This window comes from Sinohyriopsis cumingii, chromosome 3, assembly GCF_028554795.1.
Source record: "Sinohyriopsis cumingii isolate HCF-2022 chromosome 3, ASM2855479v2, whole genome shotgun sequence".
NCBI lineage: Eukaryota > Metazoa > Mollusca > Bivalvia > Unionida > Unionidae > Sinohyriopsis > Sinohyriopsis cumingii.
This window is the reverse complement of record NC_142963.1, coordinates 26039603-26064169: the sequence shown is the minus strand read 5'-3', so window position 1 is coordinate 26064169 and position 24567 is coordinate 26039603. Positions and strand designations below refer to the sequence as shown.

The window sequence follows — 24567 nt, the reverse complement described above, 5'->3', positions numbered from 1 at the left end:
GACCAGGATAATTACAACATAACTAAAAAGGAAAACAAATTTTAATATCACTGATAAAAAGATACATATTTGACAAAACATTTGAGAAAAAAAACATTTCTCTATACAGTATTAGAGAAGTGTAACACATGTGACATAATTGTGTACCCATACATATATCTTATACTGACAAAATCAAACCAAATGCAACTCTAAATCTCTCCTTGTAGCAATAATGATTGACCCACAAAAGAAATGGGAGATTTAATGCATCAAGATATGCAGACATGTGATACTTAAAAATATTGCCTAAAAAGTATAGTTCAAAGTAAAACCATTAATTCAATGTTTACTTAATGTTCAAGACCAGTTTTATAAAAACATTTCTGAAGGCCGACAAAAAAAACTGTCTTTTATAGTAACTAGAAAATTAATTACATGCAGTATTTTTCCCTAGATAAGATCAGAGGGGCTGCATAATAAATTTGTCAAAGTACGGAATCTGTGTTTTATCAAACAGAGATATCCTTGACAAATATCTGCCAAAGTTTTATAAAAATTAGTGTGTAAGGGCTTGTCATCAAGCATGTATTTTGATACGTGGCAAGTTAGTACTATTGCCAGTGTTTCATATTGTCTCAGTAGTACAGATACATGAACTGTGTAGCTTGTAAAAAGATGCTCACATCAATAAGTCATGAAACTACAGAGTGACTCATGCTGACATCCATAAGCCATCAAACTATATAGTGACAGTAACCTGCTCATATATTTTCCTAGCATCAATGACCTCCTGCAATAAATTTCTAACAACTCATGGCACTTATCAATTTACATGCAGATAAATATTAAATTACCTTGAAGTCTTTAAATATTTATGCTCTATATCCTAGCAACATGCGAACACTTAATTTTTCATTCCAAAACTACCTAAATAATTTAACAAAACATAGTTATGTTCTACCTGGAGATGTGCATGTGACAATTTTAAATAATTAGCACAAAGAGAAAATTATAAAAACTAATGAACATAATGTTGTACCAAATTAAATGATGAAATTCAATTTAAGAAAAACTGTTTCTACTACTGGTAGTATACAAGATTCGATTGGACAATGGTGTAAAAGATTAAATTTTAAATATGCCATTGTCACGGAATTGTATAAATCCCTTTATTTATTAAATACATGTACTCAGGTTTCATTTTTTGTGTACAACGATACCTGAGGGTGATTTATGTATATTTTATGATATTGCACGTGCGAACTGCTTTCAATGGAGAAAACTGAATACTTCTAGCACATAGCCGATGTTAAGGGCTACATTGTCTATGTATAAATACCTCAATGTAGGTCACAATCTTTACATTATGGAATGTCTTGTCAGTGAGCGGTCTACTTAAGGACTTGCCCATCTTCAATTGAAGAGGTACGTGAGTTATTTATTAATTTCTTGTGTTTAAGTTATAACTATTGTACTACCATGTTTATTTTTGTATATTTTCTATGTAGCTTTGGCTTACATAGCATAATGCAAATATTTTCTATTCTTGTCTATGACTTAGCTAGAGATTTATATTAGCAATATAAAATTACATTTTATTAAGAAACATTTAGTCCCATAGGCTTCTTATCGGACACAGGTAGGTTCACTTCTGAACCCTTTCAATTGCTTTGTAATGTCATGCCAATAATGTAATTTCTATAGCTTACCATATATAACATCATTACATGTTACCGTATGTGCCTGTGTCATTCATAGTACATGGTGTTAGATTTAATTTCAGCTGATCGGAGTTGATGTGGTACCAGCTGTAGAGTTAACCATAGAAGTTGACCGTAGCAGCTGTAAAGCTAAACCATAGCAGCCACAGAGCTGAGTGAACAGTGTTGCTGGTTGAGTAGCAGGTGATCAGGCATTGCTGACCAATTGCTGGGCGCTGATTGCTTGATTGACCAAGGAACTGAATCGTGGTCGGTGACTACTTGGAATACTGACTGCCTGATTGACCAGTGTGACTGGTAGCCAAGTGTGCTGGTGACAGAGTGTGTAACTCCATACATGTAATCTTTGAGCTGTGGGCTAACTTTGGGTTTGTAATACCCAGTTTCTTGGGATTGTAAAGACATTTTGTATGATATCTGTCCCTTTGTTTCAACATTTAACTATTTGAGAAAAAACCCTGATTTTTTTCACCATTTAAGTAATTTCATTTTTACTATTTAAGTAAAACACATCATTCTTTTCGTCATGTCAAATTGCTGTGAATAATTCACCTTTGTCATTGTACAGTGTACGGTCATTTAATTGTATTTTCATTTGTTGCATTATGTTAATTTGTCCACTATTTGAATCTTATACACACACATATTAATCATAATTCTTTTTTCATTCAAGACATTCATCAATAAACATTGTATTTGTATCACCATCAATAGTGTTCTATTATAAATCCGAAAACCAACCTGGTTATCTTGCTACAGCCATATAAAAACATTAAGATTTACAATATCTAACTGCACAGTGATCTCATTTGGGAGACAACCTTATGATGATACAAGTAGGTATTTTGATGCATTGGAGGGAGGGGTATGTCCTAACATGCATAAATGTAATAAGAACTTAAAAATGCTTCAATTCAATTTAAATGTGTGCAATTAAGATAAAATGCTTAATGGTAAGAAATCATGAATATATAATTATGTGCAATATAAGTATGCAGAGACTAGTGTATGTTTGGCCTTCATTACCCCAAGTAAATAATTCAGCAAGAAATGGATGGACAACAAAGTGGATATAAGTAAATCTTGAATTCTTGGTGTGATGAAAGAAATCTATCCAAATTTTGTAGGGCACATTGCTTTTGCGTTAAGCCTGAATAAACTGCAGTCAGCTGATTTTGACTGAATCGAAATGACTTAAATTGAATTCACATTATTGTACTCAAGATATAATTTCTGTTTCTTTGTTGATAAAAAATAAAAAATGAAAAATTCATAGGCTTGTCCTATTTATATTTTTATAATTACATGTATATATATATTAGCTTGTTAATGTGACTTTGTGAATATTAATTAGAACTACCTTAAGACAGTAATATTTTTGGTGGAGATTTGTAAAAATCTTTAATCAGAACTACATTAAGACAGCATAATGTTTGTGGAAATTTGTAACTATGGATGCTGTTATGGTTGACAGATACAGCCCTTTTTGGTAACTTATTATCTGCCCTTTTTTCTGAACTCTTTAGTCTATGGAGGTTGCACAAGAAGCATTTCTGGTGGATATTGCCACTGGTCAACATTCACCGATTGGAACACAGAAAATAAATGAAATCAAATTTCTTGCCATGGACAAATTTTATTGTTCAGACACACAGTCATACTTATAGAGGAAAGGATATAATGGTAGACAATTGTAACACTGAACACATTCCCAGTACAAAGAAAGTTAAGATCCATCTGGGCAAGTCACATGAGCCACAAAAACAGGAGAATAACAAGCTATTCTCCTCCACACAGTCACACACACAAACACGCAAAAGAGATACAAAACCAGATGTAAATTGGTGTATGCTATATACTTTTAAATATTATTGTTTTAAAGGGTTAAACAATGCTGGTTTGAAATTTGTATGACATCAGCATTTCCCACTGGACGAGTATTTACAAATTGGAATATGTACTTTGTATTTAAATTCAATTCAAATAATTGTCTTCCCCAAATTGTGATGTTTAAATATTTTCCTCTAATACTCAAAAACCACTGGATTTTCAATGAAAATTCAACTGTCATCAAGGTTCAAGTCATTCATAACATCCAGAATTCTCCTTACGCTATATTCCTGCATAGCTTAAAAAAGCAAGTCAACTTCCCTATTCTTTGTCACAGACACTAAGAAACATGTTAAATGCCATTCATCATGGATGAGAGTAATTACTCTAAACCTAATTTACATAAATTAAGACATATCAGACATACCATATACACTTATTAATAAGAAAAGTCCAACTGTAAATGCACTGACCCAGATCTGCCATCCTACAATGTACTGGCAGATCTGGGTCGCTGCAATTTATTTGGAGTAATCAGTAGATCCTGATGTGCCTGCATATTATGCAATGGCAGATCAAGGTCTATATTATTTGCAGTTGGACTCCACTTGTAAGCAAATATATATGGTTATATATCCACAATTTTTTTAATTAATTTCTACACTAATTTTTCTTTTGTGGTTCCAGTAATAATTTTTTTTTATCAAGGTGCTACACACAACATACCCATGCCAGATCATGCTTCTATCACATTAAATGGTCTTTTCAAATAACTTCATTTTAAAGACAATCTTTAATTGTACATGAAATTGTAATTTAAAACTACAATTATAAAGAATCAGAATTTAAAAATTATTTGTAAAAGAAAAGTCTTGACATTTAAAGTGTGAGCTTATCATGATGGTCCTATTACTAATGACTGGTTTTTCTTTACTAAGAAAAGTAACTGTACACTATTCAAGGCAACAAATTGTATTATCAGTACTTTTTTGAGGCATTCTTGTAAAGCTTAGAAGGAAAATATTTCTTCCTTAAAAAAACGGTCTGCGCTATTAAGTTACAGCTTCTGGTTATTGAAAACACAAATGAGAACTGACTATTGGTCATGTAAATGAATACCTTTCGAACAAAGTGTAAGATTGCTTTTGTGTGGCCATTATCTGGTGAAACTTATACTGGCTTGACAGTGACAATACAGAGGCCAATTCCATGATTACCAATTCTCACACAGTTTTTCTACCACATGTGGTTTATATTGTTCAGTACAATGCCATCGACTCAGTGACATGCAAAAACTAAGTTGTGTACTTTTTGAACACAGAATATAAGCCTTTCTAAGCAGAATTTAAGGTCAATAATAAAGTCCTAATGATCTCGATTTCTTGAACCTGCAGCTATGAAATTTAAATTTTATTCACTTTCTGCATGATAATTCTTTTAACTACACTAAAATATATCTGATAGTGCATTTTCCAGTATACTTTATCTGTAGCTAAATCTTAAAAAAGAAAATAATGGTGCCTAACTTTGTGTATTTCATGACTGATATATGGTTTTCAATTCTAGGGATAAACATTTTTGTCCATAACATATCACCAGTCTGCCACATTTGTCAAAAACTTAGATGAAAATTATTACATTTTTATTTATTATTTATTGTTTTTTTTATTTTAATGCTCTGAAATAATAATTTTAACATTTTCCCCACTGGATGATTTACAATTCAAGCCAAGATACACTTAAAACAATTGTGAAAACCGTCATTAGTACTAGGACCATCATCGTAAGTCAGATGTAATAATCCGCTATGCTCATTTATCACCCGTGGCTGCCTGTGCTCAGATTTCCTCATTTTCCGTGAATATACATAACCAAAAATACATCATCAACAACATAATGTAACAAATCAATGAAAGTGTCCATTTTATCAATCGATAAGTGACTGTGACTGGAAGAGAAACTTTCATTTGCTCAGTAAAAACCATGAAAGGCCATGTTTGGTTACAATGGTGAGAAATATTTATTCACACTAGTAGTGGTTGGTTAAATAGACTTATTCGTATTCAAGATAAAGGAGAAAATCTCTATACAGGTTATAAAAGAGGAGCAGATGGTCACCCGTGTATTGTGACAATGTAACAGTACAGGCTTTACACCTCCACTGCAAACCAAAAGTTTAAATAACAAGTGTTCTAATTGCACATGCTGCTTCTGCATCAAAAGCACTGAATTTACCATACTTAAGATTATCAAGGTCATTGAAATAAATAAAGTTTGCAAGAGAACCCAGGAGTCACACCAAAAGTTCACTGACTTGGCTATCATCTGTTGTCAAGTCAACAAAATAAAAGTCTTATGATTCCTATAATAAAGCACTAACTCTTCGACTAAATGCAGTTATGATCTACATTGTGATAAGTTTTAAATGTGATCCACCAGACTGTATATACCCTTCAATTGTTCCACCCTTCTTCCCATTGTGTATTTTCTATTATCAGTGGCAATTATGAACCAAGGCAATGGTAAATAATTGTGTGGAACGTCTGAACTCTTGACGTAAACTAATGTGACCTTTTTACAGTACATACTGTGATGCAAAAACAAACATGAATCTGGACAAGTGGCTTCAGTAAAAACAATATCTGGAGATATTGTCCTAGCAAGTCAGAATCTAGACAAATTACCTGGTAATAAAAACTGTCTTGTGGTAGCAAGTCAGAATCCAGACAGCAATAAAATCTGTACTGTTGTGGCAAGTCAGAATCCAGACAGTAATAAAAACTTTATCCAGAGAGTAATAAAAACTGTACTGTCCTAACAACCTAACAAATCATAATCCAGACAGTAATAAAAACTGTACTGTCATAGCAAGTTACAACCCAGACAGTAATAAAAACTTTACTGTCCTAGCAAGTTATAACCCAGACAGTAATAAAATTTTTACTGTCCTAGCAAGTTATAACCCAGACAGTAATAAAAACTGCACTGTCCTAGCAAGTTATAACCCAGACAGTAATAAAAACTGTACTGTCCTAGCAAGTTATAACCCAGACAGTAATAAAAACTGTACTGTCCTAGCAAGTTATAACCCAGACAGTAATAAAAACTGTACTGTCCTAACAAGTCATAATCCAGACAGTACTAAAAACTGTACTGTCCTAGCAAGTTATAACCCAGACAGTAATAAAACCTGTATTGCCCTAGCAAGTCAGAATCTCGACAGTAATAAAATCTGTACTGCCCTAGCAAGTCAGAATCTAGACAGTAATAAAAACTGTACTGTCCTAACAAGTCATAATCCAGACAGTAATAAAAACTGTACTGTCCTAACAAGTCAGAATCCAAACAGTAATAAAAACTACTGTCCTAACAAGTCTAAATCCAGACAGTAATAAAATATGTATTGTCCTAGCAAGTCAGAATCTCGACAGTAATAAAATCTGTATTGTCCTAGCAAGTCAGAATCTCAACAGTAATAAAATCTATATTGCCCTAGCAAGTCAGAATCTAGACAGTAATAAAATCTGTATTGCCCTAGCAAGTCAGAATCTAGACAGTAATAAAAACTGTACTGTTCTAGCAAGTCAGAATCTCATGTGTAATAAAATCTGTATTGTCCTAGCAAGTCAGAATCTAGACAAATTACCTGTATGGTAAACACTGCATTACATGCATTCTTAGCTTTGTTTACCTTATTAAAGAATAGTTTTCTGTGCACAAACTGCAAAAAACAAAAACACTTGAAATTTGGTATTCTAAGCTCTTAGAATGAAGAGTACCCCAATGCACTGCCCAGCATGTCATTAACAAGCAATAAGGTAATCTGTCTGCTATGTGATCAATGCATCTCATATCGATATTCCACCTGAGAGTCTTTGATGTCTTTTTTTAAATTGCAGTATATGTAGAAATAGTCTGACTTCATGTCTTAATAATTTGACTCTTGTTTGGGATGCCTTCATCTGGAGTTCTTGCAGTATATGTAGAAATAGTCTGACTTGTTAAGGATTTGGCTCTTGTTTGGGATGCCTTCATCTGCAGTTCTTGCAGGATATGTAGAAATAGTCTGACTTGTTAAGGATTTGACTCTTGTTTGGGATGCCTTCATCTGGAGTTCTTGCAGCATTTTTACCTTATATCTTTGGTTTCTTGGTGCATATTTACTTTGAAGGACTTTGCCTTCCTTGGGAGACTGACAATTATTCTGACAATACCATATTTGTTACCTTGCATTTGCTTGGTACTATATAGCCAGGACTGTGCTGATGTGCCATTAAACCTGATCCATTAATACTGGTGTATACATAATGCGCTCTAAAACAAACAAATAGACCAAACAAAAAAAATTGCTAAAAGCTGATACAATAAATAGGATTTAATAAACTTGGCATGTTTGGGGTTTTTTTTATACAAAAGTTCCTTCATCTTCTTCCTAAAACCAGCAAAAAAACTGGAGAAATTATAAAAGTTCAATTTGACATGTGGTTTAATACATGATATACTTTTGACATGTGGTTTGATATATGATATACATTTTGTAAAATGGACAACTGGAGGTAATGAGACGTGTAGTCGATTGTGTAAAGTGGTGTTGGCTGATCATTATCATAACACCTTCACTTTATAAAGCCATAGTTACGGTGTACTGGGCTGTCCCATATAACCTAGTCTCTTTGTAATGATTGTTTCTATTGATCTACAGGTGAATGACTGCAGTACATTGTAAAAATATAAAAATAGAGGGAATTTATGGTGGATCCAGAAATATCATTGAGGACATAAACAAATTGGTGAGAGGCCTGTACGATGGAACTCCCAGGAAAGCAAAGCCCCTGGAAGCTCCTGCATTTTAAGCATTTCTAGGGCATAATTTAACTATTGAACTAAAAAAAAAAACTTGCTCTAATTAAAGAAAACAGTGTGGTTGTTTTGCTTCCATTTTTAAGGGGTGAGGAGAGCATACTGTTCAGTATTCCCATGAACAATGAGCATAACTCACCAATTATATGTCATTTCAAAGTGTTGTACACCCCTTCAAAGACCTAGAATTTATCATAAATTTCTTTGTAGCCAGAAGGACTTGTAGATTGAGAAATTTACTAGTCCTGCTGAATCTTCACTTCTCCTTCCCACAAAACGATGTTAGCAACACTTAAAACAACTAGCCATTTGACTATTCAAATTATGAAAACTACTAGTCTGCCAGCAAATTTATTAGCCTTGGGCTAGAGGGCAACCACTCATTCTGAGCTCTGCCTTAGTAAAATGCAAGCTGGGCACAGAGAACATTGCCTGAATTAATTCCAACCAGCTTAAGAATCAATTTCATTGTATAGTCACTGTAACCTGTATAAAGCTAATTTCATTGTATAGTCACTGTAACCTGTATAAAGCTAATTTTGGTTATATAATATGTTGTTGAAGGCTTAAATCAAGACATGAGGTAATAGAAGAAACAGCATAAATATAATCATGTCTCACTTATGTAACATAAAACCAATACAATTAAATTCATCTAATTAACCCAATCACTGAATTTACATAATGAGATCTGAACAACATTGTATGATTAATTCCCATACTGTATGTATGTTAATGCATCATGAATGAAATTGGACTGTACTTCCAAGTTCTATGCACAAATTTCTGTTTTACATTGAAAATTAACTTGCTTAATTTTCCTATGTGCCATTTCTACCTTAGGAATTTAGATATTGTTAAATTCTGCAATATACAATATCACAGAAATAGCAACAATTAAATGTGGATATTTCCCAGGTATATCAATATGCCATACTATGGAAATAGTGAAAATTAAATCATGCAGCTATTTCCCAGGTATATCAATATACCAAACCATGGAAAAAGTGAAAATTAAATCATCCAGCTATTTCCCAGGTATATCATTATCCCATACCATGGAAATAGTGAAAATTAAATCATACAGCTATTTCCCAGGTATATCAATATGCCATATCATGGAAATGGTGAAAATTAAACCATACAGCTATTTCCCAGGTATATCAATATGCCATACCATGGAAATAGTGAAAATTAAATCATACAGCTATTTCTCAAGTATATCAATATACCATACCATGGAAATGGTGAAAATTAAATCATACAGCTATTTCTCAAGTATATCAATATACCATACCATGGAAATGGTGAAAATTAAATCATACAGCTATTTCTCAAGTATATCAATATGCCATACCATAGAAATAGTGAAAATTAAATCATACAGCTATTTCTCAAGTATATCAATATGCCATACCATGGAAATGGTGAAAATTAAATCATACAGCTATTTCTCAAGTATATCAATATATCATACCATGGAAATGGTGAAAATTAAATCATACAGCTATTTCTCAAGTATATCAATATACCACACCATGGAAATGGTGAAAATTAAATCATACAGCTATTTCTCAAGTATATCAATATACCATACCATGGAAATAGTGAAAATTAAACCATACAGCTATTTCTCAAGTACATGTATATCAATATGCCACATCACACAAATAGCAACAATTAAACCATACAGATATTTCCTGAGTACACCAATCATTGGTAATAAATGCAAAGTACAAAGTCTGAAATATATTCATACAATGCTTTATTTATGAGACTGATTCTCACTCCAACATAACAAGACAATATATTAAAAAGAACTTGTGCAAAAATGAATAACCGAAAACCCAAAGTGAGACAAAAGTATGTCCAGCTTCCTTGCAGCCAAATAATACATGTAATATTATGGTGTAAAGAGATTTTGAGAATACCTTTTTCTTAAATTAAATCTGCATTATATTTTTAACCTGAAACTTAAGTGGATATTACTGAATCTAGATTCTCAAATTAAAATGAATTTTGAAAATTCTGCCCCCCCCCACCAAGAGCAGATTTAATAAAATTATCTTATATTTATATGCCTTAGAGACATTTAGAGCATTTAGCTGAGCATAAAGTAGGGTAAAATATATAACATTGGCATGCATGGCTTGAAAATTCTTGATTTAGTTGATAATTTCATTAATTTCAGGAAGTCGTTACTTGAGTGGCATTGAAATTTCATGTTTTAACTGATAGTTTTCAATAATTTCAGGAAGTCCTCACCTGAGTGGTATTGAAATTTCATTATTTAACTGATAGTTGTCAATAATGTCGAGAAGTCCTTACCCGAGTGGCATTGAAATTTCATTATTTAACTGATAGTTGTCAATAATTTCAAGAAGTCCTTACCTGAGTGGTATTGAAATTTCATTATTTAACTGATAGTTGTCAATAATTTCAAGAAGTCCTTACCTGAGTGGCATTGAAATTTCATTATTTAACTGATAGTTGTCAATAATTTCAAGAAGTCCTTACCTGAGTGGTATTGAAATTTCATTATTTAACTGACAGTTGTCAATAATGTCAAGAAGTCCTTACCCGAGTGGCATTGAAATTTCATTATTTAACTGATAGTTGTCAATAATTTCAAGAAGTCCTTACCTGAGTGGCATTGAAATTTCATTATTTAACTGATAGTTGTCAATAATTTCAAGAAGTCCTTACCTGAGTGGCATTTCCATCAAAGGACCGATCAAAAACAAAGGTTTTCTCTCTTGACCTGTTTGCTCTCAGGATGTCATCAGGGTCCTCTAATGGATCCATCAACACCACCATCTGGAAATTAAGAAATGTTCTGTTATATTAAATTGTCTTATCTTCTGATTATCCATCAAGAATCTCTCAGTTTGTAATAGTTAGTGAACCTCATTTATCAATAAATTTGATAATGGTATTGTGTCATCCAAGCCATTATCCCAAAGTGTGTTCTTGCCTATCATCTTGGGAGCCACAGTGGCTCAATGGTTGTCTCACAAACAAAAGGTGCAAGTTTGAATCTCACCATAAGACCAGCCAGTTTCAGTTACCATAGCGTGACTTGGGTTAGGTACTTTACTCCAATTGCCTTGGCACTAAATAACTACTTGTGTTGCAATGCCATAAATTACCAACCCTAGCATCTTGCACACATCTGATACTGTCAAAGATGATTGTACAGATTTGTAATGTTTTAAATATGTTCAGCATTTGTTCCAAAATATTTGAAATACATGTACATTGACATTATCAAAAGGACTTGATATAATAGGCCTTGAAAAGCAGCAGCACCTGCTATTACAGAGAAAATTATAACCCCATCCTAAAGACTGATCAATCTCTCCATTTATGGAAAACTGCAAAGGTAACTATTCCACAAGAAAGTAGTAAAAGATGACTCAACAATTTTTGGGACAATTTCTACCCTTCCAGCTCTTTGAAAATAAATAGAAAAGCATGTGCATGAGTTAGTTGTGACTTATCTTAAAAACCTTACACTTCTCAATGATACTCAATCAGGTTTTAGGCACAATCATTCACTAATAGCAGTGGCTGATGCATGTGTATGAGTTTTCGATAAAAGAAAGTTACCTGGTTTTCAAATAAGCTTTTGATCTTGTGTATGATTACATTCTGAAAAAAAAAAACTAAAACTGAATCAATTTAATGACTCAGCTCACAAATATTCAGTTTCATCCTTAAATGGCAGATTTCAAAATGTGACTCTAAATTAATACATATCTCAAAAAGGAATATTAAACTGTGCCTTGCCACAAGGATCAAACTCACATTTTGTTAATTGTATCCAAAAGGATTAAACTTAGACCACTTCTTGTTTGTTGTACCGATAAGGATCCAGTTCAGACCATGTTTTGTTTGTTGTATCCACAAAGATCAAACTCAGACCACTTTTTATCTGTTGTATTAATAAACAAACTTCCCCATAAGATTAAAAATACAGCATTTGATCTATACACTGATGATCTCTTTCTCAAACAAACAAAGCTGCAAAAATGAACCAGAAAATAATTTTCAAATGGCATTAAACTACTTCAAATGTAGTATAAGAAGAATGGCATGGTTGTAAATGCTGAACAAACAAAGCTCTCATTGGTAACAACACACCAAATAAGGATGATTAACTTCAGTATTATGGAAGCCAGCCTCTACATGCATATTTTGTTCCATTAAAAACTATGTGATTCCGCTATCTGCTTAAATTCATATACACTGTAAAAATAGGCACTATCTACCTTTGTTTGTGCTAAAATCATATTATACAATTTACAGAACAGAAACTGGACTTATATACAAGTCAGATCAATCTGTATAGACATACAGAGGCCATTTCATTATAAAATGGCATATTTGGCATATAAGTTTGTTAGGAGTAATCAGTAGAACAAACAGCACAGACCCTAATATGCCATGCATTATGCAATGTCACATCAGGGTCTATGTTGTCTGAAGTTGGACCTGACTTGACCTGTATTGAGTATATAAAGCATACTAAAATCTATATAAATTTCACTAAAGTCCTACTAAAGTAAAACAAAGGTCATTAGTTAAGAGGGGTACAGTGGATACTTATGAGGTCTTAATAATAATAATAATAATCTAGAAGAAATATGGACAAGATATTTAAAGTTGATTTACAATGTCCCTTCAGCTTCTTAGGTTTTTCAGTATCTTTTTGCACTGAGAGATAGATTCCTGGTCAAGCGAAAAAGGAATATTTTGAAAGGACAGGGGAGGGGTGTAGTTTAAACCATATTTGTTTCACAAACTTTACCAAGACGCTTAATAATAAGTACCAAGTGCTACAAGAGCTTTTCAAAGATGATGAAGACAATGCAGAACAACAGACGGCAGAAAGTTAAGGAGGCAGTAAAATCATCATGCCAAGAAGTACTAGGCCCTATGAAGCGCCAGCAGAAAGAATGGATTTCAGCCAAAACATTGCGCAAAATCCAAGAGCTGAAACAGAAGAAAGCAGCAGTAAATAGCAGTAGGACAAGACCTACAAAAGTAAAGGTACAAAAAGAGTACACTGACGCCCACATAACTGAAAAGAAGCATCAAGATAGACAAGAGAGAAACTATGTTGAAGGACTGGCAGCAGAGGCAGAAGAAACATCCAGAAGTGGAAACATGAAGAAACTGTACGACATCACAAAGAAGCTGTCTAGCAAGTACAACAAAACAGAGAGACCCATAAAGGACAAGCAGGGAAAGACCATAGCAAGTACAGAACACCAAATGAATAGATGGGCAGAACATTTTGAAGAACGTTGAACAGGCCAGCACCACTAAATTCCCCAGAAATCCACCCAGCCAATGCAGATCTCATAAGCTATGACAATTCCACCAGAGATGAGATCAGGAAAGCCATCACCCAGCTAAAGAACGACAAGGCAGCTGGACCTGATGACATCCCAGCAGAAGCCCTCAGAGCAGACCTAGAGGCTTCAGTGGAAATGCTATACCCCTCTTTGAGAGGATCTGGGAGGAAGAAGAAACACCAATTGACTGGAAGGAGGGATACCTCATCAAGATCCTCAAGAAAGGCAACCTAAGCACTTGCTCCAATTACAGAGGAATCACACTCCTGTCAGTACCAGGGAAAGTCTTGAACTGGGTTCTCTTGGAGAGGATGAAGGAAGCTGTCAACCCACAGTTATGACATGAGCAAGCAGGTTTCTGGCAGAACAGATTGTGTATGGACCAAATAGCGACTCTTTGCATCATAGTTGAGCAATCGTTGGAGTGGAATTCTTTGCTCTACATCAACTTTGCCAATTATGAAAAGGCATTAAACAGAGTGGACCAAGAGACACTCTGGAAACTTCTTTGCCACTATGGCATCCCAACCAAGCTGGTAAACTTGATCAAGAATGCTTACAACGGATTGTCCTGCTGAGTCATTCATGCAGGACAACACAAAGACAGCTTCCTAGTGCAGACTGGCATGAGGCAAGGCTGCTTGCTGTTGCTGTTTCTCTTCCTTCTCACCATCAACTGGATTATGAAGACATCCACAAATGGGCGGAGAAATGGGATCCAGTGGACACTGTGGAGTCAACTTGAGGACCTGGACTTTGCTGATGACCTAGCACTCTTGTACCCCAGTCAGCAGCAAATGCAGGACAAGACCGATGTACTGGCAGCCACATCAGCACAGGTTGGCCTCAACATCTACAAAGACAAAACCAAGATCCTCAAGATCAATTATGTCTGTAAAAACCCAGTCACACTGCATGGAAGTCCCTTGGAAGAGGTGGAGTCCTTCACGTACCTGGGCAGCATTATCAACCAGCAGGGTGGCACAGAATCAGACATGAAGGCAAGGATCAGAAAAGCAAGAGCAGCTTTCATACAGCTCAAGAACATCTGGAGCTCCAAAGAAATTTCCTTGACTACCAATGTGAAGTCAGTCCTACTGTATGGAGCAGAGACCTGGAGAGCCACCAAGTCAACCGTAAAGAGAATTCAGACCTTCATCAACAGCTGCCTAAGAAGAATTCTCCAAATCTGCTGGCCAGATACCATCAGCAATGCCAACCTGTGGCAGAGAACCTCTCAGCTTCTGGTAGAAGACGAGATCAAGAATAGAAGGTGGGTTAGATAGGACAAACCCTATGTAAGCCACCAACCAACACTACCAGACAGGCACTGAGGAGGAACCATCAAGGCAAACAAAGAAGGGGCCATCCAAGAAACACCTGGTGATGTGACCTTGAGGCAGACATCACTAAGCTGGGTCACAAATGGAGTCAACTCGAGGGAATGGCACAGGACAGAAGTCTCTGTTGATCTTTTGTGGGTGGTCTATACCCCGGCTGAGGTGACAGGCATAGCTGACTGAACTGAAACTTTACCAAATAGAAGAACAAACATGGGATTTGCATTTTACATGTGTTACCTTTACCTTTTGTTCAGTATACCTTTAACGGAATCTAAACATCTTTATTTTTAGATTTTAAATTGTACCTAACTTCCACATTTTTGACAGAATTTATCTTCCTAAAGCATTTGTGCAATTATTAATTTCAAACTATCGTACTGAGGCACTACATGCCCGCATACTACATACATACTACATGCATACATATTTACATACATACTACATGCATACATATTTACATGAATACTACATGCATACACACTACATGCATACATATTTACATAAGACATAAACAAGATGGAAAGAAAGATATTTTATTACTTTCTAATTCGTCAGTAGATATACTGCCATCTACTTTAAGCATAAAATTCAACAGGATAAATCATCAATCTCTCAGATATCTCTACACTTTCAACCAACATTTGTACATTTCCTTGATTTAAAAAAAAATAGGTTATGACTCTGAGCTACTCCATCAAGGTCATGCAAAACATTACAAAATTGGCCTGTAATAGTGTGAATCGCTATAATGTGACTCTGGCAATCAGAAGTATCCGCCTAAATATAACCAGAGTCAGTATCGACTGGACTGATTCAACCCGTCTGGGAGACACGCAAAGTACATTGTAAGTGGTAATAATATTCATTTCTGAAGCACCTTCATTTAGTAAGCAAAGTGTCTAAATGGAACACTGGCATAACCTAGCTGCTATAAAGACAAAGTGTCTTGGACACAGTGGTTAAATTAAGAGGAAAAAAATTGGATTTTAAATGCATCCATGATAAAATGATCAGTGTAACTCAGATTCTTTAAAAAGAACTAATTTATTCCCCTTTAAATGTACATACAACAATAAAGTAGACTGACAAGGTGTGGACTTTAACCAAACAAATGTGAGATGGTTATACTTGCATAACATGCAGACAAATGTCTATTCAGATTTCAGCTACCATCAAACAGTTCATCAAAATAATATATTATGAGAGTATAAAAGATCAATAAGTATAAAGCTTGACAAGGTTGAATGCCTACAATAACTCCTTTTGTTCCTTACCTAAACAAGTTACATCAAGAATATATGATTCCAAAAGACATCAAAGAAACCTGTACCCCATAAGAAATGCAAAACAATCTTTTACACAAAAATATACATATATGACAGAATGATATACCAAACAGCATATTTACCTGTATGCAATACACATGTAACTGCTAAGAATATATACCCTGATCTGCTGTGAAATGATATACCAGCAGATCCGGGTCTATGTTAATGCAAATGGAATTGACATACATATAAATATATACTGTATTTGCCAGCATATCAGTATATGTTTATAAAGTTTGATCAAGTTACATGAGTATATTAAGGCAGGCAGCTCCATGTACATTTATGCAGTCAGATCTATACACAAGTTAATACAGCATGTCACAGCAGCTCCAAGTACATTTTTATGCAGTCAGATCTATACACAAGTTAATACAGCAAGTCACAGCAGCTCCAAGTATATTTATGCAGATGGATCCTAGCTGTACACAAGTACCTACCCAAAGCATCAGAAAAGTAGAGTCTATGTTTATGCAACTGAATCTCACTTTGCAAATACGTACGGTATACAACAGCAAATAAGAGACTATATTAATATCATCAGATCAGCCATACACATGCATACATAGTATGAACAGAAAATTAGCCCATGTCTTATGCAGTTGGATCTAATTGTTATGCAACACCATATATCTGAGTCTGTTTACACAAGTTGATCTTACTTCTTCATGAGTTACACATAAACCAATATGATATGCAGTTGGAGCATGTTACACACAGATGTGTGTGTGTGTGTGTGTGTTGGATTTTTAATATACCTTTAACAATATTAGTCATATTGCTATGATGTCTAAAGTGTGGCAGTTTTATTGTGATGTCTAGCGCTGGGCATCATGCTGCAGACATGTAGCATCATGTCACACCCAGTCACATTATCCTGACACCAGGCCAACCAGTCCTAACACTAACATCCTAATGCTGAGCATCAAGTAAGGCAACTGATAGTACCATTTTTATAAGTCTTTGGTATGACTCAGTCAGGGTTAGAACCTGCAACCTCCTGCAGTGGATGCTTTAACCATTTAGGCCACTGGAGTGGTCCCAGGCCAATATGATATTCTATCTGGAGCATGTTACACAGTGACACATACCAACATGATATGCTGTTTTAGCGTATTACACAGTGACAGACCAATATGATATTCAGTTTGGAGCATGTTACACAGTGACAGACTCTGATATGCAGTTTGGAGCATGTTACACAGTGACAGAGAACAACATGATATACAGTTGGAGCGTGTTACACACAGTGACACAGACTTGGAGTTTTATAAACAGTCTTGCATTAAAATTCTAAATTCATCAATTTTGGAACAACTTTAAAATAAAATTCTAAAAACTGAAGAAATAACACATTTATCTTTTATAAAAGTGGATTTTCCAAAAACATAAACCACTTCAGTTTCAAGATTATATTAGTCAGGTGTGACAGGGATAAATATGCAATAAATTAACACTTGAAATGATATATTATCAAATTCTGATTGGCTTTTCCACAGAATGACAATAATTATGACGCACTGCATTGTGTAATATGATTACAAAACTTCTTTCATTAATATCGTAAACATCAATGGCCATGTGGTCAATTCATCAAGTAATGTGATTATTAAAACAGTCTTCACACATGAAACTAGCCTGGTGTAGTATGGATCCCAAGCACTTATTTCATTACTGATAAAAAAAAAATGGTACAGGGACTCAAGATAACATTGGCTAGTCAGAAATGGTCACATTTGCTGACTCAAATCAAGAATTATACTGAACAAGGTGTTTTAAATATTTATATCCTTGCTGATAAATATTCAATGCATTGTACAGTAACATTTGTAAACATGTATAAGTATCTGCAAGGTGCACAGCTGCCACAAAAACAGCAGAAATGAGATGCTGACAAAAGAGTGTTTTATAACAAATACAACAAGAAAAGAGACAAAGAAAGTATCAAAAATGTCTGAAAAATACACATATGGCCAACGTATAACCCAGCTGAGGCTGTGATATTGTGCACTTTCTGTTCAGAGCAATGCTGTGTACTTCATTCAAATGTCATGTTGATGAAATAGTTATTATTGCTTCAAGTTAATGAATACTAAATGCTGGATCAAAAACTAAATTCATTTCTGTTTAATTTTAGCAGGATCAGTGAAATTTAGGTAGGCTCAGTAAAACTTTATTTTGGTGATCTTATGGGTTAGTGAAAAAAATCCAGATTTCAAGTCCTGCCAGCTGATACAGATGTAGTGAAGACCTGATCTGCTGACATATATCTAGTGATGACCCTGTCCTTGCTGGCACCTATCTAATTAGAACCCTGTCCTGCTGGTACAGATCCAATGAAGACCTGAACTGCTGGCACAGATCAAGTGAAGATCCTGTCATACTGGCACAGATCTGATGAGAATCCTGCCATGCTGGTACAGATCTGCTGAAGACCTGATCTGCTGGCACAGATCAAGTGAAAATCCTATCTTGCTGGCACAGATCTAACGAAGACGCTGATCTGCTGGTACAGATCTAAAAAAGACCCTGAGCTGCTGGCAAAGTGAAGACCCAAGCTGATTTTAGTCTGCATTCTTTACAATGGGATGAAGACAGTACGTGGGTGAATTACATTCAGGCAGATAATTTGCAATAAAATTAATAAAATTCAAGATAGAATAATATAATAACAGTATTGCACACATCATAAACTTTGGCCTGTGCATTTTACATCAATATAAAATGAAACCTTTCAAGACAAACTCCATTTCAAAGATTGAATTACGACTCTTACAAGTACAAAATCTATAAATTTATTCTGACCTTGCAGTAAACTTATGAAGGCAATACGAAAAAAATTTCAATGGGGTTTTAATACAGTGATTAATAGCTCCCTCATGGTTGACTGCCCACTATTTAAACCAATATACAACTTTATATTTATGAAATCTGTATAGTGAATTTTCTAGACCCTATATGCTGACCAAGACCTGATGAAAATAGATATCAAACAAGTAAACAATTTATGCCAACTTATATTCTCTTGATAAAATTGAACTTTGATCAATCATGTCTTGCATTAGATAAATATAGCCATGGATGCAGTACAAATAGGAACAAGGGGTACATATTATTAGCAAGTCAAAAACTGGTTTATTCATTAATCCTTAAATGCTATGGCAGAACTGGGATGAAAGCACATTTATGTTGCATAATGGGTTTGTAACCATCAAATACTTATGATGGGTTTGTAACCATAGAATACTTATAATGGATTTGTAACCACTGAATACTTATGATGGATTTGTAACCATTGAATACTTATGATAGGTTTGTAACCATCGAATACTTATAATGGGTTTGTAACCATCGAATACTTATAATGGGTTTGTACCCATCAAATAATTATAATGGGTTTGTAACCATCGAATACTTATAATAGATTTGTAACCATCAAATACTTATAATGGGTTTGTAACCATCGAATACTTATAATGGATACGTAACCATCGAATACTTATAATGGATTTATAACTATCAAATACTTATAATGGGTTTGTAACCATCGAATACTTAAAATGGGTTTGTAACCATAGAATACTTATAATGGATTTATAAACATCAAATACTTATAATGGATTTGTAACCATTATAATGGATTTGTAACCACTGAATACTTATGATGGATTTGTAACCATCAAATACTTAAAATGAATTTGTAACCACAGAATACTTATAATGGGCTTATAACCATTGAATACTTATGACAGATTTGTAACCAATGAATACTTATAATGGATTTGTAACCACTGAATACTTATGACAGATTTGTAACCATTGAATACTTATAATGGATTTATAACCATTGAATACTTATGATGGATTTGTAACCATTGAATACTTATGATGGATTTGTAACCACTGAATACTTATGATGGATTTGTAACCATTGAATACTTATAATGGATTTGTAACCACTGAATACTTATGATGGATTTGTAACCATTGAATACTTATGATGGATTTGTAACCACTGAATACTTATAATATGTTTGCAACCATCGAATACTTATAATGGGTTTGCAACCACTGAATACTTATAATGGGTTTGTAAGCACTGAATACTTATGATGGATTTGTAACCACTGAATACTTATAATGGGTTTGTAACCATCGAATACTTATGATGGACTTGTAACCATTGAATACTTATAATGGATTTGTAACCATTGAATACTTATAATATGTTTGCAACCATCGAATACTTATAATGGGTTTGTAACCATTGATTACTTATGATGGATTTGTAACCATTGAATACTTATGATGGATTTGTAACCATTGAATACTTATAATGGGTTTGTAACCATTGAATACTTATGATGGATTTGTAACCATTAAATACTTATAATGGGTTTGTAACAATTGAATACTTATGATGGATTTGTAACCACTGAATACTTATAATGGGTTTGTAACCGTTGAATACTTATGATGGATTTGTAACCATTAAATACTTATAATGGGTTTGTAACCATTGAATACTTATGATGGATTTGTAACCATTGAATACTTATAATATGTTTGCAACCATCAAATACTTATAATGGGTTTGTAACCACCGAATACTTATGATGGATTTGTAACCATTGAATACTTATGATGGATTTGTAACCATTAAATACTTATAATGGGTTTGTAACCATTGAATACTTATAATGGATTTGTAACCATTAAATACTTATAATAGGTTTGCAACCATCAAATACTTATAACGGGTTTGTAACCATTGAATACTTATGATGGATTTGTAACCATTAAATACTTATAATGGGTTTGTAACCATTGAATACTTATGATGGATTTGTAACCATTGAATACTTATAATATGTTTGCAACCATCGAATACTTATAATGGGTTTGTAACCATCAAATACTTATGATGGATTTGTAACCATTGAATACTTATAATGGATTTATAACCATTAAATACTTATAATGGGTTTGTAACCATTGAATACTTATGATGGATTTGTAACCATTGAATACTTATGATGGATTTGTAACCACTGAATACTTATAATGGGTTTGTAACCATTGAATACTTATGATGGATTTGTAACCATTAAATACTTATAATGGGTTTGTAACCATTGAATACTTATGATGGATTTGTAACCATTGAATACTTATAATATGTTTGCAACCATCGAATACTTATAATGGGTTTGTAACCATCGAATACTTATGATGGATTTGTAACCATTGAATACTTATGATGGATTTGTAACCATTAAATACTTATAATGGGTTTGTAACCATTGAATACTTATGATGGATTTGTAACCATTAAATACTTGTAATGGGTTTGTAACCATCAAATACTTATAATGGATTTGTAATCATTAAATACTTATAATGGATTTGTAACCATTAAATACTTATAATGGGTTTGTAACCATCAAATACTTATAATGGATTTGTAACCATTGAATACTTATAATGGGTTTGTAACCATTAAATACTTATAATCAATTTGTAACCATCAAATACTTATAATGGATTTGTAACCATTAAATACTTATAATGGGTTTGTAACCATTAAATACTTATAATGGGTTTGTAACCATCAAATACTTATAATGGATTTGTAACCATTGAATACTTATAATGGGTTTGTAACCATTAAATACTTATAATCAATTTGTAACCATCAAATACTTATAATGGATTTATAACCATCAAATACTTATAATGGGTTTGTAACCACTGAATACTTATAATGGGTTTGTAACCATCAAATACTTATAATCGATTTGTAACCATCGAATACTTATAATGGATTTGTAACCATTGAATACTTATAATGGATTTGTAACCATCAAATATTTATAATGGGTTCGTAACCACTGAATAATACTTATAATGGATCTGTAACCATTGAATACTTATGATCGATTTGTAACCACTGAATACTTATAATGGGTTTGTAACCATTGAATAAATATAATGGATTTGTAGCCATCAAATACTGTATTAAAAATACAGTTCATTTATAGAATATCTACACCCACTGTAAACTTGATAATCCCCGATCTGTCGTCACATGTGCACTGGTAGATCAAGGTCTATGGTAAACTGGACAGTCCCCCATCTGTTATCACATGTACACTGGTAGATCAAGGTCTATGATCAACTGGACAGTCCCTGATCTGTCATCACATGTGCACTTGTAGATCAAGGTTTATGGTAAACTGGACAGTCCCTGATCTGTCATCAAATGTGCACATCACATGTGCACTGGCAGATCACGGTCCACAGTAAACTGTACAGTCCCCAATCTGTTATCACATGAGCACTGGTAGATCAAGGTCTATGGTCAACTGGACAGTCCCAGATCTGTCATCACATGTGCACTGGTAGATCAAGGTTTATGGTCAACTGGACGGTCCCGGATCTGTCATCACATGTGCAAATCACATGTGCACTGGTAGATCATGGTCTATAGTAAACTGTACAGTTCCCAATCTGTCATCACATGTGCACTGGCAGATCAAGGTTTATGGTAAACTGGACAGTCCCCGATCTGTCATCACATGTGCACATCACATGTGCACTGGTAGATCATGGTCTATAGTAAACTGTACAGTTCCCAATCTGTCATCACATGTGCACTGGTAGATCAAGGTATATGGTAAACCGGACAGTCCATGATCTGTTATCATCTGTGCACTGGTAGATCAAGGTCATTGGTAAACTGGACTATCCCAATCTGTCATCACATGTGCACTGGTGGATCAAGGTCTATGGTAAACTGAACAGTCCCCGATCTATCATCACATGTTCACTGGTAGATCAAGGTCCATGCTGTTCATTGTGAATTTATCCATTTATTCAAATATGGTTGATCTTGTTTTTGATTCTGATGTTCAATCCATTAAGATAATCTTCCATATTGCACAATGACTGGAACTATCATATAGTACATTTTCAATGATGCTGATATGTCAATATGCATCAGTACACCAGAACAAACTCTTGCAAATCTAAATGTGTTTGAATTCCATTTTACACAACATAGCACAAAATACATGTAAGGCATAAAAGATGTTATACATAAAAAATACAAAACAACATTTGTATTTTGCACTGATGGCTCACAGAAAGAATTCTTTTGATAATGGGATATGAATACATCAAAGCCTACTGGCCATTATGTATACGTATGTCATCTGAATGTCAATGCCTAAAGACCATGATGTATACATATGACATATGATTATGCCAAAGCCATGTCAATCATGTATATCTATGCCATATAAATACACCAAAGCCAAATGGCCATTGTGTATACCTATGCCATATGAACATGCCAAAGTCTAAAGACCATGATGTATACCTATGACATATGATTATGCCAAAGCCATGGAATCATGTATATCTATGCCATATAAATACACCAAAGCCTAATGGCCATCATGTATACCTATGCCATATGATTATGCCAAAGCCATGGCCATCATATATACCTATGCCATATAAATACACCAAAGCCTAATGGCCATCATGTATACCTATGCCATATGATTAGGCAAAGCCTAATGATCGTGATGTATACCTATGCCATATGAATATGTCAAAGCCTAATGACCATGATGTATACATATCACATATGAATGTCAAAGCCAAATGGCCATCATGTATACCTATGCCATATGAATATGTCAAAGCCTAAAGACCATGATTTATACCTATCACATATGAATGTCTAAGACAAATGGCCATCATGTATACCTATGCCATATGAATATGTCAAAGCCTAATGGCCAACATGTATACCTATGCCATATGAATATGTCAAAGCCAAATGGCCATCATGTATACCTATGACATATGAATGTCAAAGCCTAATGGCCAACATGTATACCTATGACATATCAATGTCAAAGCCTAATGGCCAACATGTATTCCTAAGCCATATTAATACACCAAAGCCTAATGGCCATCATGTATACCTATGCCATATTAATACACCAAAGCCAAATGGCCATCATGTATACCTATGCCATATGAATATGTCAAAGCTTAATGACCATGATGTATACCTATGACATCTGAATGTCAAAGCCAAATGGCCATCATGTATACCTATGACATATGA

At 34.1% G+C, this 24567-nt stretch overlaps 1 protein-coding gene across 2 annotated transcripts in view; it reads right to left on the bottom strand.

Annotated features, from left to right (window-relative positions):
* The window catches only part of LOC149802579 (kinesin-like protein KIF19), a 147087-nt gene that overhangs the window by 96719 nt on the left and 25801 nt on the right, over positions 1-24567 (bottom strand). For both annotated transcript variants that reach the window (XM_089951850.1, XM_089951851.1), the window contains exon 3: positions 11100-11210. In XM_089951850.1, the coding sequence (XP_089807976.1) occupies positions 11100-11210 (111 nt within the window). The remainder of the gene's footprint in view (positions 1-11099; positions 11211-24567) is intronic.